We start from the raw sequence: 28000 nt of genomic DNA, 5'->3' as shown, positions 1-28000 counted from the left end.
CACCCACGAGGGATTGAGGCCGCCAAGACAGATCTCCCAAGGAGAAGACTTGCGGGTTTGGCACAGAAGAGGACCGAGGGGCTAGTTCAAAGCAGTTGCCGATGGCAGCTCCAAAGCCTTGAACTCCGTCCTCAGTCCTGCTCTGAAGAGCGGAGCTTTCAGAAGCGGGGAGGGGGAGGTCCAGGAGCCAGCCTTTGCTTCTCAAGGGCCCCTTAGCCTCCCAGGCCCCGGGAAGCCTGCTCAGGACGGTTCTGGATAGAGCGGAAACCGTGGGGGACTCTTTCGTGGGATCGTGCTACCCTGGAGAAGCCTTCCCCACTGCTCTGAGCCCATCCCGCCCGTTCACCTCATACAATATTTCGTATGGATCATACTGCAGGGAGACAATTAGGTACCATATGAAAAATACATACTAACCTATAGTAAGTAAAATGCCATTATGATAAATTCCATTAATACACATGTTGCATTCCCACCACTTTTAGCTTTTTTTTTTTATCCTAGTAGGGGGTTAGAAAGCAAAGCTCTCTCTTCTGTTAACTGTCCCCACAAGGAACCGCTCAGGGCGAGGCTGGTCGGCGGCTGTACTGCACCCGGTATCGGTTCACGGGGATGCCATGTACATTCACTGTCTCACAGGTTGTCTTACACGGCACCATATCCTCATCCTCTTCGCCCATCAGCCAGTCTTGAACTAGCTCCGCTGCCTCCACGGTCACATTCTCTTCTAGCCATCTGCTGTGCCACTCCTCAAACTGCTGGTGGTGTTTCAGCAAGACAACGGGCTGCACCTAAATGGACCCCGAAGATAATACATAAATAAATAAAAACGAAAACTTGCCCCAGGAGGGGCCAGATCACAGCCCTACGTCAGTACTCGGACAAGTGAGAAAAACTGACTGTGAGCCCGTTGTTGGGTAGGGACCGTCTCTATATGTTGCCGATTTGTACTTCCCAAGCTCTTAGTACAGTGCTCTGCACACAGTAAGTGTTCAATAAATACAACAATGAATGAATGGTGGACAGTGGAGCCGGGGATCTCCAAAGATGTCGGGGTCACCGGAGGAAAGGGAGCACCTGTTTTGCTCGGCCCAGGGTGCCACGTCGGTACATGTAGTCCTCAGAGTTCATGATGAACATCATTTTGTGGGTGTTGAGTTTGAATCGGCAGTCCACGTTGCAAGCGCTCTCCACCCCAATCAACCTCTTCCAGGAACTCTTCACTTCGCTCCGAAGAGCTCTCACTTGCTTACATTGCCACTTGCGAAATCTCTTAAGGTTTCTAGAAAGGAGAAACGGCATCATTTTGGACACAGAAAGAGCCTCAGGAATTCTATCGGGCATCATCCAGCAAACAGGGGCGGTATCCGACAAGAGGACCGTGAGATTCCTAGCCACACAGAATCTCCTGGAAACTGCTTCTGCACTACTGTTCTCCTGTATCAAAACAGCTGGTGACCAAATTCAAAATAAACCACTAGCCCTCCTCTTTCCAACCCTCCATCACCTTTCCAGTCATTTCTATCTTTTCCATATCAAGACTTTCAAAACGGATAAGCTGCATAGGAAACTTGAAGAATTAAAATGAAGTTCCAAAAACTGTGTAAATTGTATAAAAATCTACACACACACACCCAGTCGGGAAAACTTGCCTAAGATTGACAATCCTCACCTTTGCAGAAAAACAGGTTTCAGTAGAAATCCATCATTCTGGTTGTTTGGGGCTCCTTCCACACCCACATACTGTTCCATGTAATTGGCCAAGTGCTATACCAAGAGAGAAACAGGTCCATGTTTCATTTGCCCCTTAGTCATGTGCAGTGGGTATTCAAGCTAAACAGCACCGTGTTTTCCCTGAAATAAGCAGCCAACTCTTCCCGCTTTATACTCACTCTCTCTGTCTCGGGGAGCTCATCTGTTCACATGGGTCCAGCCACCACCTCTATGCAGATGACTCCTAAATCTACCTCGCTAGCCCCAACCTCTCCCTGCAACTGCATTCCCCTTGCCTCCAAAGACATCTCAAAATGAATGTCCCACTGGCATCTCAAGTTCATTAGGTCAAAAGTAACAAACTCCTCATTTTCCCTCCTAAATCCTCTCCGCCACTTAACTTCCCCCAAGTCCACAACCTTGGCTTTTTCCTTTCAAGTCTCACACCTGATCTACTGTCCAATCCTGACGCTCTTTCCTCCCAAATATTTCCCAGATCCACCCCTTTGTCTCCATCTAAATGGCCACTTCCCCGGTCCAGGCGCATGTCATATCCCGGCTTCACTGTTGTATCAGTCTCTCCTGTCTCTCTGACCCACGCTTCGCTCTGCTGAACAGATAATAATAATAACAATTTTGGTATTTGTTAAACGCTTACTATGTGCAAAGCACTGTTCTAAGCACTGGGGAGGATACAAAGTGATCAGGTTGTCCCATGTGGGGCTCACAATCTTAATCCCCATTTTACAGATGAGGGAACTGAGACCCAGAGAAGTTAAGTGACTTGCCCAAAGTCACACAGCTGATGAGCAGTGGAGCCGGGATTTGAACCCATGACCTCTGACTCCCAAGCCCGTGCTCTTTCCACTGAGCCACACTGCTCCTCTGATCACCATTCTAAAAAATCTCCTCAAAAACCTCCAATGGTTGGTTACCCATCCATCTTTGCATAAACCAGAAAATCCTAGGCAGTGGCTTTAAGGCAGTCCATCAGTTTTCTCCATCTTACTTAGGCACTGTCCCAGCCCACACACTCCATTCCGCCCAAGCTCACCTGACTGCCTCATTCTTGATTATTCCTCGGCCTCTGGCTCATGGCTTTCCTCCTACCTAGAACACTTTCTCCCTTTTAATCTGCTAGACTACATCTTTCCCCACCTTCAAAACTCTTCTGAAATCCCCCCCCTCACTCCCCCAGCCCACACTTTTCAGGACGCTTTTCCCTGATTAAATATTTCTTCTCCCCAGGCCACATCTTCCCCACTACCAGCCCAGCACTTTTGTACTCATCGCTTTGGTACACATTTTACAAACTAAACTATTTGAGCACTTCCTCCTTTTCGATAATTATTTTATGTACGTTTCCTGAGCTAGATTGCAAATTCCTTGTGGGCAGGGATGTGTCTTCTGTTGTTCCTCTCGAGCTCTTTGTACACCACTCTGCACACAGTAGGCACTCAGTAAATACCATTGATTCTCCTTTTCCTACCTTCTGCATCCCTGTTGACTACACCACCATCCTCCCTATCCCAGGAACCTGCAACGTCGGTGACACCTAAGGCTTTTCTTGTCATTTACCTCTCACATTCAGTTGATGGCTAACCTTCCCCTTTCCTCTCGACCTTTACTATCACTACCCCGGTTCCCGCCCTCATCACTTGGGTTACTGTAACAGCCTCTTAACTGGTCTCCTGATGTCTAGCTTCTTCACTCCTTCAAGCTCTCCTACATACAGCTACAGGAATTATGTTTTTAAAACCTCTTTCCCCGCCTCAAAACTTCCAATGGTTATACACTTCTTCTCATATAAAAAAAAAAAAAATCCTCCTAGCCACTGGTGGCCAGGCTCTCCAACAGCTGCATCCCCCTTACCTATCCATTCTCTTCTCACACTACACAACCTGAGCTCCCACCTATCACTCCTCCCAAGATCACCTTATAGCTGAACCTGGCTTGGGACCCTCCTAATCCATGGTTCAAGCCAGCCACCTTGCCTTCTGCACTGAATTCCTTCCCACCTCAGCTCCACCACACCTCCTTTTCTCTCCTCCTTCAAAAAGTCTTGCCCGACAACCACCCCCTTTATCAGCCACCTTAGCACTCGCATTTGTTTGCCTATTTTTTAATAGCTTACTTTTGTGGGTGTGGGTTTTTTTCCCCTTTATCTTTCGTATCTATTCACCTATTCTTTGACTTACTGCACATTTGGCAATTTGGGCCTGCTGGTTTCCTATTGGTTTGCAGGCTCAGGGGCAGGGACCCTGTCTAGCCTCTATTTCATGTTCTCACACGGTAGGTGTTCAATGAATGCCGGTCATGATGATGAAGATGACAGTGACAACTAGAAATATCCCAGAGGATACTCTTGATACCTAGTGGCCGGATTTAGAGGGCCGGGAAGCTGCCCCTTCAGTTACCCTATTTTTGAGACCGCATGAACTGAATGTCACAGGCAGCTAGAACTGGAGGAGACCTGTCCTCTTGTCTCATTGACTGTGGGACTCAGGAACTCTCTGGATCCTCAGCTTTCACCCTAGGGGCCAGATGGAGACGGCCCAGGATTTCTCAGACAGAGAGGAAAAATGAAAAGCCCCTCCGTGGCAGAAGGCAGGGCCTAAGAGGAAGTTGAGAAGTCACCGAAAATGCACCTTACAATACCACTGAGGATCGTGCGGGATAAAAAAAGAATAAAGAAATCAAAAAATGGAAAGCAACATCCATCCACAACTCAATTTGTTTGTTGTTAAAAGCATACATGAGTCTAATGGCCCTCACCTGGCTTGGGCTAATTCTTTAAAGCCTTTGCATTTACCTGAACTTCCATAGGGTCTTCAGTCTGGGCCTCTTCTGTATCCAGTAACTCAATGGTCATTATCACCTGCCCTTTCCTCTGAAGAAACATTACCTAGAATAATGCAATATAAACCTGGCTTACTTCCTAGGGCCTAATGGAGTAGGTCAAATCAGGACTCACATTTAAAGGCAGCTTTTTCCAAAAAGATTTGTGGCACTAGTCAGGGACCTGGCCTGGGGTCCCAGCACCACAGAAAGTGATACGATTGGGAGGAAGTGCAAACAGTCGCTACCTCAAGCCTCTCTGCATTCCCCACTTCAACCCTCTACTAACCCCAGAGGAGGGCCTGGGGGCCGAGCCAGGGCAGTGCCAATGGGGCAGCCGCCCCGGGCCCGGACTGATAGGGGGTGCAGAGGGGCAGGAAAAGACACTGAATTGCACTCTGACCTCCTAGAGAGGCCCCAGGAGGGCATTCGAGAGTCCACCCAGGATCTCTCAAAGCAGCCAGCCAGGTGTCAGAGGGGCTGCAGCCCGGAGAAGACGGTGTCCTGGGGGAGTCGGTTATAAGGCGGGCTCAACTGGTTAAGGACACTGAGGGGAGGGGGCGAGGGAGCAGGGAGCCAAAGCCAGGTGCCCTGCCCTGGGAGCAAAACACATCTCGTTACACCTCTGCCTGCTCCCTGCATCCCCCTGGAATCACCTTAAAGCAGTTCTCATCTGCCATGCAGCGCTCTGCTTTCCACTGGTAGCTCGTCTCCTTCGCTGCTCGAACACATCGAGAGGATAAGTTCCCTCCAGCAGCTCCACGCTTTTTCTCATTTAAGTAGAGTTCGACTACCTTCAAGCAGATGTCATCACTTACTAGATGGTGAAGCTGGTAAAATAATGGTAATAGAGTAAATGATCCTACTACCTACTACTATGCTATTGATGCCTGTCTACTGGTTTGGTTTGGTTTGGTTTTGTTGTCTGTCTCCCCACTTCTAGACTGTTAGCCCGTTGTTGGGTAGAGACTGTCTCTATTTGTTGCCGAATTGTACTTTCCAAGCACTTAGTACAGTGCTCTGCACACAGTAAGCACTCAATAAATATGACAATGAATGAATACTATATACACAGCATCTCCCTAAGAAGAGAGCAAAGGGCTTAGGACAGCAATGATTTTTTTTTCATTGAATTATTCTTTGTTTCCTCTCCAGGAGGGAGGGAGGAAGGAAGGAGGCAGGTGTGTGACTATACCCCTGTTCTACACAACTTGAAATTGAGGAAACTGGAGAAAAAGTCTCCCAGTAAGTCAGTGATGAACCCAGGAAATGAACCCAAGACCCCTCTCTCTCTCTCTCAGTCCAGGGCCCTATCCATTAGATGCCACTGGCTTCTTTGATCATGACACATTGCTTCACAAATGCTTAAGACTCCTGATTGATTGGTTGGTTGATCAATTGATGGTGAATTCACTGAGCAAGATAGTTCTCACTACACCCTACCCATGTCCTGTTTTATTCCCAGAGCAGTCCTGGTCTCATTCCTGACTTAGGGGTGGGGGAGCGCTGAGGGAGGGGAGGGTTTCACTACAGGAATGAGGAACTGACAGGAAGTAATCTAGTGAACATACTACTACCAGGAATGTGTCCTCTTACAAAGTCAGAGGGACTGAGCTGCCTTTACGGGGCATCTAATAATTTTTAATAATAATAATAATAATTGAAGGCTGGGCCTCTCACCGTTAGAATAACTACCACAACACCCTAAGTCCTGTCGACCCAACCACCACTTCGAGCACTCTACGTATTCATTTAGACCCCTTCTCAGCACTTGTGCTCATATGACCATTCCGTGATCAATTCTGCTTCCACCATTTGTAAATATCTTTACATCTGTCTCCCCGGTTCGAGTGTTAGGGCTCCTCGTGAGCAGGAAACATCTATCTTGTGCCTCTGTTGTACTTTCCCAAAGTGCCCGGTAAGTGACTGGCACCCAGGAGTGCTCAATAATATCACTTCAACTACTGCTACAACAAATGCCCGCCTTGACGACCCGCACAGGGAAGAGACAGACAGCAAAAGCTTTAGGGAAGATTAGAGGACCCCCATCTGAGAAAAGCCGTTAAAGGTTTACCTGTCGCACAATGTTCTGCACCAGCTTGTCCATGGTAAAGCCAATATAGGCGTGAATGGTGAACATCTCCCTCAGAGTATCCTCATACTGAGTGGGGTCAATATTCCCCTCCAGTAAACTCCTCACCATATCTAAAAAAGCTGGGTAATATTCTTCAAGTTCCACTTCACCTGAGTAGAGATAAAGAAGGTTCACTTCCTTCAGAGAGACGCACAGCCCCGCAACCCTGGAAAACCCTCAGTAAGGCAGGCGAGCATCAAAATGGGCAGGGAACGTGTCTGCTGATTCTGCTGTGTCGTTACTCTCCCAAGTGCTTAGTACCGTGCTGCTCTGCACATCGTAAGCGCTCACAAATACCACTGATTGGATTGATCGATAAAAGCCCCTCAGCAGATTACAAGGAATTAATTTGAAAAGGTCAAGCGATTTTACACCAAGGAAGGACTCTGGGCCTGAGGAAAATGCTCGCTGGCAGAACCGAATATTTGCACCATTTCCAGGGCCTGTTCTAAGCGAACTGCCACCAAAAAGTGCAGTGATGAGAACCCGAATGATTCCTGATAACATCTCTGACCTCAAATGCACATGTGGTATCTATTACAGAATTAGCTTGGGCTCCTTAAGAGACAAAAGGAGAACACAGGTTTGATCAAATGAACAAGAGAGGGAGACAAACTTCCACATAACCACTACTCAAGCTAATCTGGTTTCTTGGAGGGAAAAGAGATCAAAACACTCATTTGAAACACTGTAAACCTTAACACGGGACTCGCATTAGGGCTCAGCAACAGGGCTCTGGGCTGGCACTTCAGCTACAGGTCACTTCTGCCCATCCGTTAACCGAACCAAGCCTCGATACCTCAGCATATATTCTGCCATCAGGCTACCATAAGCCCAGACAACACCTGATCTGAATTATCCGGGGCAAGTAACATTACTTATTGAGCCCTGCTTCACAAACACCAGTTCCCTAGTGTGTTCCCCAGGGATTTATCTTTAGGCCCCCAGTAAAGAGGCAGGAATGTTGTGGTTTTTGCAAACTGCCAGATGTGCTTACTTGGCTGCTTTAGTCTTAACTCCATAGCAGGATCGTTGGATTTCTCTTTTCTTCCTTCACAGAGGAGTTTCTCTCTCTCTTTTTCAGTTCTATATTCTAAAAGTTGCTTCTGAGCTTGACGGTAGATTTTTAAGAGTCTCGAACACAGAGTCTGGTGAAGGCGCAGAAAGAAATACCAATTATTATTGGCGAAAAAAAGGCTATACACGTCGTCCAGGGTTTTTTGTGGCTCACTGGCCACGGCATCGCAGAGACCCGCTTTCTCCTCTCGGGGGCTGCTCTGGGGGAGTGGCACGGGTTTTTTCCAAACATCGGGAGTACCCAGATTCTGCCCCTGACCATTTTCTCGGTCTTCGTCTGTCGACTCCTCAGAGATGCCAAGTTCAGAGAGCTGAGAAAAGAATAGGTTCGGTACAAAGTGATGGACTATCTGCTGGATCGTGCCCTGATCTTCTTTCTGGATTGTGGGTTGCCTTTTCACATAGTAGCTGATCAGAGATGCTGCATCCTCCAGAATATGCTTGTCTTCGTAAACAAAAATGAGATGAGGTTCGTTGTTGGGGCCATTTCGGCCCTCTGAATGCTGCTCCTGATGCTGCAACCAAGTCAGAGATGAAGAAATGAGGAAACTGGAATCGCATTTCATGGAAACAAGTTCAGTAGTTTTCCACATCAACTCAACTGCTGGAAGTGGATTCGGTCGTGGCCTAGTGGAGAGGGCACGGGCCTGGGAATCAGAGGACTTGGATTCTAATCCTGGCTCCGCCACTTGCCTGCTGGGTGACCTTAGGCAAGTCGCTTCACTTCCCTGTACCTCAGTTAGTTCATCTGTAAAATGGAGACTAAGACCGTGAGCCCCATGGGGGACATGGACTGTGTCCAACCTGATTAGCTTGTATCTATCCCAGTGCTTAGTAGAGTGCCTGGCATCAAATAAGCACTTAACAAATACCATTTAAAAAAAAAAGTGATAAGTGTACCCATTTAGTGCACTGGCCAAGAACCCAATCTCAACCCAGGAACTTAACAGATGAAACAATGAGCACATAGGTTGGGTGATTGGGTTAAAGTACAGGAAGAGCCAGGACTAACATATACCAACTCAGGTTCTTAGTTTCTCTTTTTGGGGAGAGGGCAGGGGCGGGATGAAGGGGGTGGAAGCCTCCCCTCTCAGGGAAGGCACAAGTTGCTCAGTTTAACAGAGGACAGTAAGAATCTCAGAGTTATGATAGGTCACTGATGAGATTACAGCTTCATCGTCAAAGGACCATGCTGGAGTAAAACAGACTTCAGTGACGTTACTCAATGGCCAAGAGGAAATCCGTGGTATAAAAACTTGGTATAAATTGTCTCAAGTATAATTTTTAAAAATTAATCTGCATCAGAGAGCAAGTGGATGTGCTGGCAGCACCATAAAACCAACAGGGAATCAACTTAAACCTAAAACTGTGTGACTGCCTACCTCAAAGATTCAGTGTTATAAAGTAAATTTTATATTTAATGAAGTAGATCTGGGTCAACTACAACAGTATTTAAACTCCAAATTGATTATGATGAGTCTTCACAACTCATGACTACTTTAAAAAGGAAACCCAGTCCCCCGGAAATAAGATTACGTGCTGTCCTACATACTGGAACGGCATCCCCTTTCCTGTGACCACTTAGTCTGGCCACAAAAATTCTCTTTAGAACTCTTTTCTTCTTGGAGATGTCCTATCCAGAGGTCACCAATGAGATTAATATAGCAAAGACGTCTGCCTTATAACAGCTCTCCTGGGATCTATTCCTGAACCTCCTTTTTCTAAAAATGTTTTTAGAGAGCAATAATACGCCACTACTATTTTACTTTCATTCAGAAGTCAGTCCAGGAGCACAACCCGTTCCAGGAGGTGAAAGTTTAAACACTAAAAAATGAAAAGGGACTGGGGCAAATTGGAACTAACTTAAGGGTTGTAGTGGGCGCTGATGAAGACATTTCATCTCCCCCTGTCCTGGGTAACAAGGAAGGCCTCACCTCATCGTACACGCTCTCAATTTCATTCAGCAAGCTCTTTGATCGGAGGGCTTTGGTGTCATTTTGTTTAAAGTTGACAGCTTGATGGTCAAGGGACTTTAAGTATGCCTTCTCATACTGCTCCCGCCAGATCTTATTGAAGCCCTGCTGGGCCTCTCTCCATTCCTCCTCTTTCGCTTTCAGCCTGCAAAGTAGACGTCAAAGATTTTAATTTAACTCAGAGAAACAGGAGAGGCTACTGAACCCTACATTCTTGTAACTACAAAAAACAGGCCCCTTTTTCAAATTTTAGCTCTGGACTTGTAGATAAATTAGAATTCGGTAGCGCTGTTTAAAATTATTGCCATCAAACCCTTTGTGCAATCGCGTTATTTACATCTGCACTAGGCCCATTTCTCAGTCGACAGGCTATGGGAATGAGTTTTCTGAAGTAAAAGTTTTTTCAGTTCACCTGATGCTGTGTCGCAGTGGAATTTGTTGAGTGTCCTCTGCACTGTACTAAGAGCTTGGGTAGGCACAACAGAAAGAGCAGACACGTTCCCTGCCCACAGGGAGCTTACACTCATAATGGAGAAAAGCAAACATATTTACAGAAAGGGTAATCAGAGCTGATAACTGAATGTATGTAAATAATTGAACGGCAATGGATGCAAGACAACCGGACTATAGCCATGCTTAGAACAGTGCTTGGCACATAATAAGCGCTTAACAAATGCCATCGCTATTATTATTATTAGAGATGGTACCTTTTCAGCACAACAGGAACGGCAGTAACCGGGTTTTTCTTAAGACTCTCAATGATTTCTGGAGCCTTGTCCCCATAAATGCGGTAGATTGCTCTCCGCTGGATCACTTCAGATGTTCCTCCCAGGCACTCGTCCAATCGGAATTTCTCCTGATCCTCAGGAGACATTCGGGAGAGCTTTTTCTGAACACTCTCCAACACACGAATTGTGGCCAGATTGGTCTCCAAGACAACATCTAACTATGAAATTAAAACAGGAAGAAATCAGCAGGCAGAAAGAAAGAGTCCTAACTCTGTGATGAGTTTTGGATGATCAAATTCAAGTCTCAATGAAGATTCAAAAGGATGAAGACCACCCACGAGTCGCCATGCGCATCCTTTTTGCAAGTACCTTGCCTAACTCAGAGTGACATGGGTGGTAGCAATTTTATCGTATGCTAAAGTTGTGAAAACTAGCAACCTACAGTAACCTTTTGTCCCTTGTATGCTTCCTTTGAAGTCCAAATTGGATTCACACGGTAATACTGCAGATGTCTTACCACCAAAGGCTGCTCTTTTGGGTAGCAGCCATTTAGAGATGAGCAGCAGGAGTCTAGAACACATCAGGTTTGTTCCCTCTGACTTACTGACCAAAAAAAAAAAAATAAATGCAGGCTTACGGGGAATGTTCGACCACTCGGAGCCAAAAATAAAGAACATTAGGAGCTAGAAAATCCTCTGGTTTTTATCGACTGAATGCCCGCTGGAGGTCTCAGCCCGTCAGAATACATACGGCAAGATAATTTTAGAGCTTAGCAGGGAAGAGACAGGCACCCAATGCAAAAATTTCCCTCAAAGGTAACCTCTCAAAGCTGAACAATGAATGCGTGGCCATTCTAAGGGGAAGAAATGAAGCGCTGTCAATTAAAAATAGTTGCAGGGCAAGTAATTCATATTGCCTTCCTAATGACTAAAGCAAGCAAACTGGAATGCTTAAGGGCTAGTGATGACCTTGCCATACTAATTATGATCCTTGTTAAATGCTTGCTATGTGCCACACACGATACTAAGTCCTAGGGTAGATCCAAGATAATCAGATTGGACACAGTCCCCGCTCCCCAAGGGGATCTCAAGTCTAACTAAGAGAGAGGAGGATTTAATCCCCATTTTACTGATGAGGTAACTGAGGCCCAGAGAAATTGACAGACTTGCCCAAGGTCACATAGCAGACAAGAGGAGGAAACCTTCTCAAGGAAACCCTTGAGAGAAATTCTAAATTCAACAAAAAAACTCTTAAAAAGAGTGTTCTACAGACCACATGACCAAGATGAAGAAAGTTATCGGGAGTTATATAAAACTGGGTAAGCTGAAAGAATAGGACGTGTACTAGTGGGAGACTTCAATTATCCATATGTCACCAGCATAGAATTTATTGAATGGCTACTGCAAGAAGTGCAGTAAACTAGGCACTTGGAAGCACCGTCTAAATACGCATGCTCAGTTCTTCCAAAACGCACTGCCACTAGGTTTGGTTGTTTTTTTTTCTTTTTGTTAGGACGCTGTTAGGGAATTAAGCAATCTTCTGACAACGTGAGCCTGTTTGGAATACAGCAGGCCACAAGTGTCAGGAAAAAACGATTTGGTGCCGGAAGGCATGAGTACTACAGCTTGAATTTTCCTGAACGTGGGTTTCTGCAAGAATTACAACCACCACGTTATCGGAGAACTGGTTTTTCACCCTCAGAGACACCACTGACGTGGCAAGTCACCTATCGTGATGCGGGTAACTGGAAAGGCCAACGTAGGGCCCAAGATCCTGACTGCATCCTCCCCACAACCATCCACAGCCACACAAACACACACTGTCTTCTGTTGTGCTATCAAGTTTATCTGCAGCGCCTAGTGCTGTTTTCATTTTGTCTCTTTGTCTCACGATCCTCTCAAAACTTCCGCTCAAAAGGAGCCGTTCCTGTCTTGCTTGCAGCTCGTCACGGACGTCTGTCTGCCGCGGTTGTCACCCAGTTTTCAGCTGAGAACACAAACAAGTAGAAGAGACAATCCCCTCCCCCAGATGAAAGATAGATAGGTTGGATCACCAGGATACGGCATGGAGGTTTGGGGATAGGATAAATGGCTCTTCTGAAACAGCTAATCTTAGAACTGACCAGGAAAGATAGTGTGCTGGACTGAATTCTGAGTGGTGGGCAATATCTAGTACATGAGGTATGTGGGAGAGCCACTCTGCAACAGTAACCACAACTCTGAAAAATTTAACATTTTGCTTGGGGAGAGATGGGAAAACAAAAAAACCCAACACATGGATATTTAATTTTAGAAAAGGAAACTAAGAGAAATGCAAATCAGAGAAGTTGGGGAAAAAGCTGAAATAGGTAACTTAAAAAAAGTGATTCATTAGCAACCTGAAGGCCATTAAAAATATAACTTTAGAGACTCAGGGAAAATCTGTGCCACAAAAAAACAAAACCACATACACACACAAAAAAAAAAACCAAAACAAAAAACTAAACAGGTGACCAACCAGAATCCCTGCAGGGCTTACTGGCAAGGTTAAAGGAAGTCATGGGGGGGGTGGGGGGGAGTTATCCTTTCAAAAACGGAAAGCTTCTTTGGCAAGGACAACAGGAAAATCCATAAAAAGTAGCTGGTCAGGCCGAAAGGGAGTAAGGAATGCCAAAACCAATGATAAAAAATTCCTCAAATATATCAAAAACAAGAAGCCAGCAAAAAAGTCAGTGGGGCCACTTGAGGATCATGGGGCCAAAAGTGCAGACTCAGGAATGAAAAGGGGATGGTTTAGAGGCTCAATGACCTGTTCAGTTCCATCTCTCCTGAAGAAGATGTTAGAAAGGTTCCCACACTGTTTCTTTGTGGGGAAAAAGGTCAGAGCAAATGAATTAAGCTACGACGACCACCCTGGATGTCTTGGACCAAATTGATAAACAAACCACCAAAACCAGATGGCATCAGTTTGAGAGATCTGTCAAACTTAGAGGGGAAGTTGCAGAACTCTTGCCAAGGCTGTGCAGCCTATCATTACAAACGGCCACTGTACCAGAAGACTGGTAGACTGCCAATGGAACTCTCATTTATCAAAAACGTTCCAGAGGTGATTCTGGGAACTATAGACCAATGAGCCACATTGCTTTACCTGGCAAATTAGTAGAATTGATAATTAAATTTAGGATCATAAGCATTTTGAAAAACACCATCTGTTGGGAGAAAAATAATGCGGTTTCTGTAGGAGGAAATCAGGCCTCACAAACACACTGGGCTCTTAAAAGGGGCCAACAAGCACATAGACAGGGAGATCCATTAGACATAATATATTTAGATTTTCAAGAGTGCCACACCAAAGACTTTAAAACAACTGAGTAATCCAGGAATTGGAGGGAATCAGAGAGAAAACTGGTTTAAAGAGAGGAAACAGGGAGAGGCTACAGGCCTACTTTTTAAGAGGGAGAAGTGTAAATAGTGAAGGCTGGCAGTGCTAGGGTTGGTTCTATTTAACATCTTCATAAACAATTTCGAAGAAGCGGCGTATGGTAAAATTTTGAACTCTGCCAGTGAAGCGAAGCTCTACGGGGTGTGGGGGGGTGTTGAAATGTCATGGAGATGGGAATGCACTCCAGGAAAACCTCATAAAACTGAGTAGGATGATAAATGACTTCATTGTGAACAAATGCAAGATACTGCACCTAGGGAAAAATAATGCAGATTACGTCGACAGGATGATGGGGCTCACAGATATAGGTTGCGAGTAGAATGGTCATTCAGCAGGTTTTATACCAGACAGTCTAGTTTTCAGTTTAAGGATGGCACTCAGAGGTCCCAAACTCCTCCATGTCCAGCTTCCTCCTGCAGAGAAGTGGTACCCATTTACAGGGACCTGGAAGAAGGTGGGGGGCTGAGGGAGGGGTAGCCTTAGAGTCCCCCATGGGGTTCTGCATATTTCCATCAAAAGGTTCCACATGATTTCATTACATGGCACTGCATAATACCCATAACAGAATGTACTATCTCTTACTTCCAGGTCTGCATAGACCCATCCAGGATCTTCACGTGCTGCCAAGGGCAACCCTGGTTATGACGCAGGAAAGATCTCAGAATCACTGTTAACTACTTTTTGAAAATCATTGGTCCAATGGGCAGCAACATCTAAAGAGGCCACACTGAGCATCACCAGGAAAAGGACACAACATGGAACGGAATTATCTGCCGCCATATAAAACCATGATAGCTAGAACACTTGGTCACGCACTTTAAGAACGTAACCAAACCGGAGAAGATCCAGAGAACAGCAGCTGAGATGATGAGACCCAAAGAATTAGGACTCCTCAGTCTGGAAAGTCACAGGCTGAGAATGAATGAAGTCCCCCAGATCGGGAATAATGTGAACATGGTGTACGGAAACTCGTTCACCAAATCCCACAGAAGCAGGATGAGGGGACGCCCGCTGAAGCTTGAGGGGAGTGGGTTAAAAACAAACAAGATGACACGTCTTCACACAGCAGATGGGAAGCATATGGAATTTGTTACCACAGGAAGTTGTGCAGGCAGGAAAAAAAAATCAGTAGGTTCAAGAGATTTGCATAAATTCATGGATGGGGGTGCCCATAGTAAGTTACTAGAAGAAAAGTTAGGGATATAGAAGAGAAAAAGTCTGGAAGATTAGACGGTACGTTTCTATCCTTTTGGGTGGACATCAAGTTGAAACAGATTAGTGGGCTGGAGGAACCATTAGTCTGACCCAGGAACGTTAGTTTCTTATGTTCTTCATAAGGTCATATATCAGCTTCCTAAAAGAAAGACTCTAGGGATCTAGAACGTATTCAAGCTACAATGGTATCAAAGTATCTGCTGAGTAACCAAATAATTGGTTTTTTTTTTAATCTCAAAATGTACAGCGCAGAAGTACCTCAAACCGTTCGTCCTCGCAGCGATGCAACTGCTCCTCATAGGGAGTTTTTTTGGAGCTGACAAATGTAGAGTCTTCAGACCAGGATGGAAAGGAGACCCAGGTATCATTCAACACCTAAAACAGAAAGAAAAGATACTACATTAAACACTGCTTTGCCTTTCCAAATCACATTTGCCACACATCTGTCTCCTAAAATTTTAGGGAAGGCTGTGGGTCTATTATTTATTTTATATTTCTAGAAATCCCAATTTATATAAATATACAAATAATAGTATAAATAATACAAATGTATATAGATGTGTATTTGCATATTTTTAATATATATATATATATATATATATCAATTGTATCGAATGCTTACTGTGTACAGAGCACACAGCGCTCGGGAAAGAACAATGCAATACCATTGATAGACATGTTCTCTGCCCACAAGGAGCTTACAGTCTGTAAGGAGGGATAGATATTACAATCAATTACAGAGGAGGGAAATGGCAGACTGTACGGCTATGTACGTACGTTCTGTGGGGTGACCATCAAGTTGCTTACGGGGTACAGATCTGAGCACGTAGGTGACACGAGGGGGAGGGCGGGAAGGGGAAATGAAGTCAGGGAAGGCCTGTTGGAGATGTAATTTTTGGAGGGCTTTGAAGGTGGGGAGAGTGGTGGTCTGCCGGATATGAAGGGGGAGGCAGTTCCAGGCCAGAGAGAGGACGTGGGCAAGGGGTTGATGGTGAAACAGACGAGATCAAGGTACAGTGAGTAGGTTGGCGCAAGAGGAGTGAAGTGTGTGGGCTGGGTTGTAGTAGGAAATCAGAGAGATGAGGTAGGAGTTGTGCTGATTGAGTGCCTTAAGGCTGATATAGCTGTCCTTTGTACCATGGAAGACACCAGTGAAGGTGAGGTTCACCTATCGGTGGTGTTTTTGTGACCTAAAAGGCTGATGTGAGCCCCACTGTTTCGGTCACATTGCCCGAGCACAAAGACTAGCCTTTCTTTTTCAAGTAGGAGTAACCCCAGTGAGAACACGTACCTCCTTGCAAATGGCTGTCCTTCCACTGCACTTCGGCTGTTGGTAAGTTTTGGGGAGCGCCCGATAACTTGATCCTATGCGCTTGCAAGATGCATAGTCGATTTCCCGACCAATCCCATCGGCAGATCTATCATTCATGGGTGGCGCAAATGACAACTCTTTTACTCCCAGAAAGGATTTGAACTGTGCAAAGAGTTCTGGAAATTTTCTTCAGAAAGCAAAGGCAATACGGTAAGTCCAGATAATCAGGGCCCTGCTCAAGAGCTCTGTACACTCCTAAACTTTTACATCGTGTGGGTTAGCTACATAGGGATAAGAATTAAGGCACCATTTTAAGGGACTGACAATATTAGAATGGGGCCCTGTCCAACATCTACCACATAAAAATCCTCTCCCAAAGTTTCATCACTCTGAATCCCAAGTCTAACAAACTTGCTGCTAGAGGAAGGCCGCCAAGACATTTGCCCAGCCTACGTCCTCATTTTGCTGGTTCATTTTCTTAACCTACTCCATAGGGTCAGCAATGTTTCCATGGCTAAGAACTGAACAGAACTAAGTCAATCATTATGGTGCAGAGCACAATATCAGGTGCTTATATCTTCCCTAGCGCTTAGAACACTGCCTGACACATAGTAAGTGCTTAACAAATACCGTTATTATTATTACACACGCAGACAACATAATTGCTGCCCCGGAGAAGCTTACAACCTAATGGAGTAATTTTCAATATAATGGTTGGTGATTATTTTTTCAATCACTTAGCTAGGACTAAGTGTGCTGTTGTTGCTACCGTTTTGACCCTTACTTCTGTACCAGTGAACAGGAGGCTAAGAACCACAATCGTTTTATTCCAAGATGTGTCAGGAGCAACTCAAAAACTCTGTGGAAATTAGCGTCGACTAAATCAGGGTGGAATCAATACTTTCTCTTCCTAAATAAATAAGAAAACAATGCAGTCAGATAACTATTCCTTCGACTATTTCTCAGCTACCACTCACCTATATAACATTAAAAATCTCCAGCTCTAGACTCCTTAAAGCTGCCTCTGAATTTCTGTTGGGCCCATTCTGGAAGATGTGGGAGACTAAAAGGTTTTCCTTCTCATTTACCACCAATCGTCTACCTCATGATCATTATTTCTGGAGGGCCTACAGGGTGCAGAGTGCTGTACTAGATGCTTGGAAGAATACAATAAAAGTAGAAAGCATGGTCCCTGACTTCGAGGAACTTACAATCTACCACAGGATGAAATGAAGAAATCAGGCTTTGAATCTCAGCACTCTCAAATTATAGTACATGGAGGCAGAAAATGCTGCTTTAGTGATTTTCCCTGCCTTAAAAAAAAAAAGACACAAAGGAAGGGGAGTTATTATCTTACCCTAAGAAGGGAGTGATTAGCTGTAAGAGCTCTGAGCCAGAAACCAACTCCTGATTGAAGAGAGCAATACAACGAAGAAAGTTCTCATACACCTCTTGGCTCTTCAGCACCCTGCGTACCTGTTCAAATCAAAGGAGGCTTATTTGCAAATGTCCATCCCCAAACTCTCCTTTCTAGAGACTGTGCACAAGCATATGTGCTTGAAACAGAACAGAGATCGAAGAAAACTTTAAAACTGGTAGGACGGTATTTGGGCTGGCTATTTCCAGTCAGAACCCTTAAGAAAGGAGACAGTACACATTTATAAAATCAACTTTGAGGAAAATATTAGTTTCTCAGAAGCTCTTTATCTTGAAAACCACCAGGATGTAGGGAGACACGGTCAATCAATCAGGGGTATTTACTGAGCACTTACTCTGTACAGACTGTACAGAGCACTGTACTGTGCTTGGGAGAGTGCAACAGAGTAAGCACAGCTGGACAAAGGAAGAGAACAATATTTTAAAAAAAACAAGAGAGGCAGATCACTGACCTTGTCAAAGAAAGAAAATTCTTGCAGGGTTCCATACTTTCCCACTGTTGCCACCGACAGATCTTTGGTACCTCGAAGTTTCATCTTCTTCTGTCAAAAGGATTTTAGCACTTTTAATATGATAGTCATTTTATTATTACGATTGTCTTGGTTAAGCGCTTACTATGTGTCAAGCCTGTTCTAAGCGCTGGGACAGATACAAGTTAATCAGGTTGGACACAGTCCCTGTCCCACATGGGGGGGTCCAAGTCCAAGTAGGCGGGAAAACAGGTATTGGATTCCCATTTTACAAAGAAACTGAGGCCCAGAGAAGTTAAGTGGCTCACCCAAGGTCACACACGGCAGGCAACTGGCAGAGCCAGGATTAGAACCCAGGTCCTGGGACTCCCGGGCCCGTGCTCTTTCCACTTGTCCATGCTGCCACTCAGTCTTTTGAAATGAGGCTTGTTTCAAACAGCCTGCTTTAACCAAACTGATCAGTGAATGAGCCACACAAATTGAAAATTATATCTTCCATCTCAGAAGAAGTCCACAGATCATCACGATACACTAGTGGGGCTCAGTAAAGAATCAATCAGGTTTTGCTGGGAGTCGCTTAACTAGGAGTAAATGCGATGGAGGAAGCTCCTCCTGACTCCAACTATTTTGTCAAAAGCCATTTGTAGACACTAAAACTGAACACGATCATAACTCTGTCCCTCCTTCTTTTTAAAATATCAAGAACGATAAGGGCAGTTCTCTCAAGGCAACCCTTTCGAACCTGGGCTAAGATATAGCTTCCAGAGAGCTACCTTGGCTGGCCCAGTAACAGGGCGCAGGAGTAGGGGCCTAGATCGTTTTTTACTGTGGTCCATGTTCTTTTCATGCTCACTTTTCTGGAGGCTGTTCATTTCGCAAGGCCCATTCCCTGTGAACTGAAAGAAACGCGCATTATTGGAGGTTTTAAGCTAAAGAAATCTAGAGGTACCACATTCAGGCTCACTCCTAAAGGGTGTTAGGTCAGTGACCTCACACACTAAAAAGACCCATTTTCCAATTTGAGAGCAAACGCGGATCACTTAGATGATTACTTTTCGTTTTCGAGGCATGATCCACAGAAAATGTCAAACCTACGGTACTCCTAAAAAAAATATATATTAAAAATCCACTTTTGAGTTTCCATATAAAAACCCCTCCATCTTGGTATTGCTTTGGCAGCACCAAGAAAGTGTGTCATGGAACCATTCATTAAGCCAAGCCTCAGCATTTTTCCATTGTTTTTTTTTTTCCTGAAACCTTTTATAAATTATCAAGAATGAATGTGGAAGAGATGCCAAACATGGACACCAGCTTCCTCTCAACTTATCAGCCAGGGGGCAATGTTAGACAACAGCTGTCACAGAAGAGACCAGTCTGGGAGAAGTGAAAAAGGACCACCCAAAATGACGAGACCATAAGCCGGCTTAAAAAATTACTACCACCTAAAAAGAGCTCGTCTCTAGCACGGCTTCACCGTAACACCCAGCATTTAACGCATTTCTGCAAACAGCAACCTTTCAATGGTACCAGCCAAAGCGATTAATCCTTCCGGAGCAGAAAACCCAGAACACCAAGCGAGTCGGTGCCAGCTTGCTAGAACCACTGACTATTTCCAGGAGTTGGTTCCTTAGTTTTGACTACTTTAACGCCAGGCATTTTTCGGAACAAGAAAGCACCTTACAAGTTTAGCTACAACAGGCTGCCTTTAAGCTGCAAGCTCCTTGAAGGCAAGGATCACATCTTCTCCGCTCACAGAACAAGAGACATACCAAAAACTGCTTATCTCTTCCCCCGTTCCTCCCTCTCCTGACCCTCCACTGGAAATCCATTGTCAAAGAGAAATAACCACATCTCGAGTGCTTAGTGCCCAACTTCTGGACAGTTGGAGAACATAATGGATTTCCACACGGCAGCCCCGACGACGCCACCGTACCTAACCCGCGGGACTTTGAGGGTTTTTTTGAGAAAGTTTGGTCTCAACTGAGTACATACCAGAGATCTTTTAGCCTCTGGAAGGAACTGTCCAAATTCAGAAAGAAGATCCTCTTGGCCTCTGAAGAGATTAGCTACTTCAGTAAACACCTCCTCCTCTGACATGCCACGGAAAGGCCGACCTTTAGTGTTCAGCTGCTCCTTCTATCGATTGACAAGGAAGGAAGAGATGAGTCTTTGTTAAGGTAAAGGAAGGGAAGATGTAACCTGCTGTAATCAAGCATCAAATTGGGGGCAAGGAGGGGGGAAAAGACAGAAAATTGTTCATGGCTTACCACAATATACCACTAAAGAGGGATCCAACTGTGCCACACTGGCAATGCACGTTGCCTCCAGGAAAAGGATATGGAAAATCTTGTAGCCTAGCAAACCTTTCAGAGGACTCCGAGGTCCAGAAGAGTTCTGAACTGCTCTCTGATGAACAGAGAGAAATCAAAGGAGGACTGGAGAAAAGTGCTCTCCCGGCCCCCCTCGCCCCGAGGCCTGGACCTGTCTCAGCCCACCAAAAAACGGGCGGCACTCGGGCCATCTTGAGTCCTCTCAAGCCAAAATGTAACAGTGGGCCGAGCAAGTCCAGTGATTGTCATGTCACTGCACATGTGCAGAAATCCACATATGCCCACTGTGACTAGCAAGTCCCAAGAACTCACAGGGCATGTAGGATACATCCCATGGAAGCAAACTCCCGCTCCTTACCCTCCCTCCCGGAAGTCAGGTCGGGCATGGCCAAAGTAACAGGTGTCAGGATTAGGCTTGCGTCACCTTACCCAGTGTAGAGAGCTCTACTTGAAGGACGTGGGAAAACGACAATAACTCAGCGTTCGCTTTTCAGAGAGGAAACTAAACATTTTGCAAAATTACATATATCGAGTCCCTGGGAAAATTGCTACTAGCTGATCAGTCAACTGGATTTACAATGTATCGGCTGTGAGGCTGAAAGGACAAGATATACCTTCTGAGTTACCGTTTCACTTAGACTCACTCAGATATGCTATCGCCCCAGTGAAAGAACAAATTGCTACAAATTGCTTTCACAAAGGGTGGGAAACATTACTCAAAAAAATATAATCTCTCACGGCTAGTTTTCAACAGCTGCTTTCCTGCACAGAGAAATAAGGCTACCTAGATTTTCTTTGTCTTGTTTGTTGCAAAGTAAAGACAAGACATTCTTTTGGAGTTACAGTTTCAGCCAGACTTACTCAGATATGCTTCCATCCCAATGAAAAAACAAAACACAACAATACAGCTTTCAAAAAGGGTAGGATACATTACTCAAAAACATAAATCTATCAGTGCTAGTTTTCAACAGCTGCTTTCTGCACAGAGAAATAAGGCTACCCAGATTTTCGGGGTCTTGTCTGGTTATAAGATGGAGAAAATCTGGATCTGGTTGGAGTTTCAAGTCAACAAAGACTTCTTCCATTATTGATATTATGTGCCTAAAACCACACTTGAACTACATTTACACACAAGGCTTGTCAATGCCTGATTAAATATCCACATAAGAACTCTGAGTCTGAGAAGCTTACCTGGTAAGTGTGTAGTATTTCTAAAAATGATCTGTAGATTTCTGGGTGGTCAAGAAAACGGGTTTTAATCTTATTCACATAGCTTATAGCATTGTTGAATTCCACAGAATCAGATTCTAAGGGCATCTGAGGCTTGTCTTCTTTGTACGGAAGCTGTTGCTTGAAGTCTTCTGAACAGTCGTTGTGGTTATGAGAATTCTCCTGGCAATAATGCAACAATAATCCACTACCAGGCAGGGTATTTGGAACAGAATCTGAGGACACCTAGCAATGAAATACTAGTGGGTAACTCATGCATTAAAACAAATGAAACCTAATAAAGGGTTTTTGGGGGGTTATTTTAGGGAAAACTTAGGAGGAAAAAATAACCAAAACTACCAAATGACGTATCTGACATTACCCACGATATCAGCAACACTGAAGTGACTCAACCAAGCATATACATTGAGACTGTGAGCCCCATGTGGGACAGGGACTGTATCCAACCTGATTATCCTGTATCTACCCCAGTGCTTAGAATGGTGCTGGGCACATAGTAAGTACCCTAACAAATGCCATAATAATAATAACTCTGATATCTATTGCTTGACAACATTAATTCCTAATCAACATAATCAGCATCTGTACTCAATAATATTCTATACAAAAATACAAAATTGGAGAAATCCATGATACCCACTAAGTCTACATTAATGCAAGAAAGCGGTTCATTTATCTCATTAAGAGGTGGCTCGGACTTTAAACGGGAAAATGCCTGCTATTTTGGCTGTGAGTTCCTGGTGCTCGTCGTCTTTAATATTCCCAAATGATCCTCCTCTGGAAAGAGAAGAGCAATGTTTTCAATGAAAATAGGACTGTTCTGATTATCTGCTGTGATCTGAGCATCTGGAAAGGTTGTACTTGCAGAAACTCCCAAGTAGTTAGACCAGTGAACCAGCTAATTTGTTTAAGAAGTCTGACTTGCTGACACTATTTCCAGACAGTGAAGTTGGAAAAATCAGTAAAAGCAATCACAAGAAACAGAGAATGATGGAACGATGAACACAGCAATATTTCTCATTATAACAGCTCGCTGAAATGACTCCAAGAATTGTAACATTTCATTTGCACATACCTACCATTTGAAAAATTATTTAACAATATTTTCAAATAAACCCTTTGACAGCAAAACAAAGGAAGCCCATATATTTAAAATAGGTCCTGCAACTTGAGCACTCAGGAAAAAAATAGATTTTTCTCCTCACGAGTGCAGGGAACCTTTCTGCCAACTCTGTTGCCTTGTACTCTCCCAAGCGCGTAGTAGTGCTCTGCACATAGTAAGCGCTCAATAAATTCCACTGATGATGTACCCTCATGGCTGTCCCATTGCTCAGTAAAGGTTATTTTAATAAGTCACTGACTGCTGATCTCTCTGCTTCCTCTTCAGCCGATCGAACAGCAATTTGCCGTTATCAATCAATGGTATTTACTGAGTGCTTACTGTGTACGCAGCACCTCTGGACTGTAAGCGCGTTGTGGGCAGAGAATGTGTCGGTTATATTGTTGTATTGTACTCTCCCAAGTGCTTAGAACAGTGCTCTGAAAACAGTGTGTTCAATAAATTCGATTGACTGACTGACTGACCGTCTTAAGGGGTTTAGCTTAGAAGGGTGATATCATTACGCTTATACAGCCTGAAAGCTACTCCGTTTATTCCTTGCCCTGCAAATGCGAAAGAAGAAAATGGTACTAACCCTATCTATTTTAATGTCAGAGTGCAGGAAGAATATAAAGCTTTAGTAGTAAATAAATCCAGGTTCTTTTCAGACTAAAGTTAGCCAACCTTGACTCAACTACTCCAGTTAGCTGTGCAGCTCCTGAATAAGGCAGCTTGCAACTATTAAAGATAAATCTCATTTCTGGAACACGACAGTGTTTCTTGCCAAGACCCAGCCACGAAACCAAATTAATTGTAACATTCACAGATCACACAGTACTCACTGAACTTCCTGTCCCTGATTCCCTACACATTTTGTTCACAAATATATAGTTGATGACCTCCGCTGGTTTCACTCCTTAATTTCTCAGGCGATTAATCCAGCGGAGACTGTTTCATTTTTAAGGATGCTAAATTCTGACTGGATAAAGTGGTTCTGTTTGTGCTGGTGAAGTACAGAACAGCATCAGCTACACGCTTCTGGGTTTCTTGCGAGAAACTGAGAAAACAGCTTTCTACAAAAATGATACCTAAAAAATGACTGATCTTTTTATTCTACATAATAAATGTAGTTTCTCTACTAGGAAAACCCAAGCCACCACTATGCTTGAAACAAAAATCTGATTCACTCATCCTTGCAACGCTCTAGACTCTAAGTTCATTGTGGGAAGGGAATGTGTCTGTTAGAGTGTTATGTTGTAGTCTCCCAAGTGCTCAGTACAGTGCTCTGCACACAGTACGCACTCAATAACTACAACTGACTCTCTGCACTCCTTTTTGTACTTTAGGAGGTGGCCAAACCAAGTATTGAAAAATGCCACAAATTTTTACCATCCTTGCTAAAATCTGATGATCGTACAGAACACCGCCGTATGCAGAGATGGTGAGGATTGCAAAAGCTATTAAGAGTCTTAGAGATCTAGTGAAATCAAACAAGAGGGAACTGCATAAAAAGAGGACAGCAATTGTCTCTATGAACTCAAAACCATAAGGCCTAAGGGCAGGGACTGTCTCTGAACAACAATTATTTTCAGAAACCTACTAAGACAGTAATAATAGTAAAATGGCTTCTCAGTTGCTGAGCTCAGTGACGCTATTTCTATACTTGGTGAGATAAAATGGGAAAGAATGTAAAGACTAAACATATAGGTGGACAGGGAAAGGGGACTCCCAACTCTGTTATCGCGTACTCTCCCAAGCGCTTAGTACAGTGCTCTGCACACAGTAAGCACTCCATAAATGTCACTGATTGATTGTATATTTGGAGCTCTAACAGGGGAAGCCCCAAAATTTTGATTATTTCCCATAGCTGCTGGAGTGACTTTTCCTATTTAAAATTGTTTTAACTGTTAAGAAGGAAAAAAAGGAGGGAAAGGGTGGGAGAAAAACGTGGAGAATGTAGAAGGAGGGAGGGAAGAGAGGGAAACAGGGAAAGACAAAGATGGAGGGGGAGAAAGACAAAAGGGTGGGAGAGAGAGGGGCCGCTGGTTAAAATAACATAGAACCTGAGTTCTAATCCCGCTCCGCCACAAGTCTGCTGTGTGATGTTCAGCAAGTCACTTCACTTCTCTGTGCCTCAGTTATGCAATCTATAAAATGGGAATTAAGACTGTGAGCCCCATGCAGGACACAGACTGTGTCCAACCTGATTGGCTTGTATCTAGACTAGCGCTTAGTACGGTGCCTGGCACTTTGCAAGTGCTGAACAGATACCACCCCCCCCCCGAAAAAAAATAAATAACAGAAGCAGCGTGGCTCAGTGGAAAGAGCCCGGGCTTTGGAGTCAGAGGTCATGGGTTCAAATCCTGGCTCCGCCACTTGTCAGCTGTGTGACTTTGGGCAAGTCACTTAACTTCTCTGGGCCTCAGTTACCTCATCTGTAAAATGGGGATGAAGACTGTGAGCCCCCCGTGGGCCAACCTGATCACCTTGTAACCTCCCCAGCGCTTAAACAGTGCTTTGCACATAGCGCTTAATAAATGCCATCATCATTATTATTATTATTATTATTATTATTATTGTTAACAGAAAAGCCGAGGAGCAAACAGAGAGCCAAAGAATTACGGCAACAAGAGATGGAGGGAAAGAAAAACGACCCAGGAAAATGAGAAGCCCAAAAGAGATGACAAGAGAGGTAAAAGGAACAGGAGTACAAAGCAGAGAGGGAATCAAGGAGCACACAAAGTGAATTTAGAAGCACTTGGTGGCGAGGAGGGTGATGGCGATATTTCCAGATGATTGACTATAAAGTCCAAACACTGAATATTGATGCTACTGGGTGTAAGATACTAACCAAGACATCCAGCCGTGATTTATATTCTCAAAACTGACTGTTTTCAGACTGCGGGGCTGTCTGCGTGGGTGTTTCAATCTATTTTACAGTGAACTAAAACTGATTAGCAGTTCTTGAAAAATGTGTTCCAAATTGCAATCAAGGCAAATCACCTTAGGTACAATGGAAAGAGACACTTTCTCCTACTTAGAAATACATGCATAGAGTTTGGGGCACAGATAAATCGAACCATTCGTAACAAACCTGATTTGCCACTGGCGACTGGATGTTTAGTTTGCCATTCTTTGGGATCTCTATTCTGTAGCCCAGAGGAAGGAAAGCATTGAATCCCACGATGAGGTCGGGATGCTCGTGAAATAGTTGAGATACACGCCTAATGACTCCAGGAGTATCAATGCTAGAACCAAGAAGAAACCATTACGGCTCGAAAGAAGCAGAGAATTAAAAGCCAGTACCGGCAGTGAATTATTTTAGTGACTTCTGAACTCCCCAACACCACCGAGGGGCTGCCCACTTCGCCCCACTTCCACACCGGGGGCAGTTTTAAAATGTTTCTCCTGTGGAAAATTTCTTCCTCTTTTTGACGTCTGTCCTCATTCACCTAGATCGAGCCCCTTGTGAGATGGACCCACGTCTGATCTACTCATCTCGCATCCACCCCACGCTCTGCACACAGTAAAGCACACGCTTAAGTCATTACTCACTAATAGTACGTTAACCAGACTGCTAGGATTTGGATAGGTGCTCTTGTTACTGATACCACCTAACATCAATCAATCAATCGTATTTATTGAGCGCTTACTATGTGCAGAGCACTGTACTAAGCGCTTGGGAAGTACATTTACAAGTAGCACCATCATCCCGATACTGAAAATCTGGGGTGAGTTTTTTTTGCAGCTGGCAACTCCCAAGAAGTAGGGGAGAATAAAGCGCGGAAGGTCACGGAAGTTACAATTATTTGTACTGACTTTAGGACTCTTGGTCTTCACTACCCAGGATACAAAGGTGATCAATCTGAAGAATTTACTCCCGTCTTCAGAGACACAAATTTTGGTAGTACCCGCCCCCCACCCAACACACACCCTTCCCCAACCAAAGTGGATTTAAAAAAAAAAACACTGCTTAACTCCCGTGGGAAAGGATGATGGGGAAGTTCTTCCAGCCTCGAGAGGTTCACCGCTCTTCAGGAACTGGGGGTGGGAAGGAGACGGGCAGGGGAGGAAGAGGCTGAGGAAAAGCTCTGGGTCCTAAGGAGCGGTCCTGATTTTGGAAACCTCCAACCGGGTGATGCACCCGATCCCCCCACCATTACCTTTGGCTCTTGAACTCCTTCATGATTTCCAGGAAGCCATTGTAAGTGGCCGGATCGCTGCCAAACCGGATCTTCACCTGGTCCAGATAGGACAGTGCATCCTCCACCTAGAGAGACGTGGGACTTGTGTGGAGGCTGGGGACAGGGGCCCAGATCAGGAGTGGCTTCGCGTGGGGAGGAACGAGGGGGAAGAGGGAGGGGCCAAAGGGTGGGAAAAGACTGTGAGCCCACTGTTGGGTAGGGACTGTCTCTATGTGTTGCCAATTTGTACTTCCCAAGCGCTTAGTACAGTGCTCTGCACATAGTAAGCGCTCAATAAATACGATTGATTGATTGATTGATTGATTGAAAAGGGGGTGGCGGGGTGGGCTGGGAATGACGGCACAGGTCAGGGGGAGGAGGCCGGGAGGGGAAAACGTTAAAGAGATCCTGGTCCTGGAAGGGGGCGGGGAGGCCAACTACAGCCCGGGGGGGCAGGGGGGCGGGGCGGGACCCCAAAAGGGGCTAAAAAGAGTGGGCGACGAGGGTGCGGGGGGGTAGAAATCAGGCGACGATTGGTCTGAGGTGCATCGGGGTGGAGAAAAGGGGGGGGAGAGAGAGAAGAGGGGGCGAGAGTGGGGCGGGCGGGGGGGAGGGGCAAGAGTCCACAGCGTGCAAAGGTTGTTCGGGGGAGCGAAGATGGGGGGCGGGGGGGCGCGCGGGACTCCTCCACTTACATGAACGGGAAGCTTCTCCTGCGCGGCGGGCCCCGCGCGGCCCCAACGAGCAGCGGTCAGCCCGCGGCCCCCGGCCCCGGCCCCGCCACTGCCACTCGCCATATTGGACTGGAGCGCAGGGCTCTTCCCCCGCCCCCCTCCTCGC

At 45.1% G+C, this 28000-nt stretch overlaps 1 protein-coding gene across 4 annotated transcripts; it reads right to left on the bottom strand.

The window, feature by feature from the left end:
* Positions 1-5: 5 nt before the first annotated feature.
* Positions 6-27957, bottom strand: SIN3B (SIN3 transcription regulator family member B). Of its 4 annotated transcripts, XM_038772271.1 has the most exons (19): positions 27856-27957; positions 27140-27246; positions 26071-26224; positions 21839-22102; positions 20310-20453; positions 19091-19213; positions 18300-18389; positions 17768-17886; positions 16390-16597; positions 15357-15473; positions 10443-10681; positions 9697-9880; positions 7683-8277; positions 6626-6795; positions 5208-5381; positions 4526-4618; positions 1673-1767; positions 1078-1282; positions 6-791 (listed from the first exon to the last, which is right to left on the bottom strand). In XM_038772271.1, the coding sequence occupies exons 1-19, from the start codon at positions 27955-27957 to the stop codon at positions 561-563; spliced, it is 3414 nt and encodes a 1137-aa protein (XP_038628199.1). In that variant the 3' UTR covers positions 6-560. The 4 variants fall into 4 exon arrangements, with proteins under 4 accessions (XP_038628199.1, XP_038628201.1, XP_038628200.1 ...); XM_038772272.1 differs by lacking the exon at positions 27856-27957 and having other exon boundaries at positions 561-791; positions 21839-22039; positions 27140-27260; XM_038772273.1 differs by lacking the exons at positions 4526-4618; positions 27856-27957 and having other exon boundaries at positions 27140-27260.
* Between the last annotated feature and the right edge of the window lie 43 nt (positions 27958-28000).

This window comes from Tachyglossus aculeatus, chromosome X1 (genome assembly GCF_015852505.1).
Source record: "Tachyglossus aculeatus isolate mTacAcu1 chromosome X1, mTacAcu1.pri, whole genome shotgun sequence".
Classification (NCBI taxonomy): Eukaryota; Metazoa; Chordata; class Mammalia; order Monotremata; family Tachyglossidae; genus Tachyglossus; species Tachyglossus aculeatus.
Note: the sequence above shows the minus strand (reverse complement) of the source record. Positions and strands in the feature narration are given on the sequence as shown.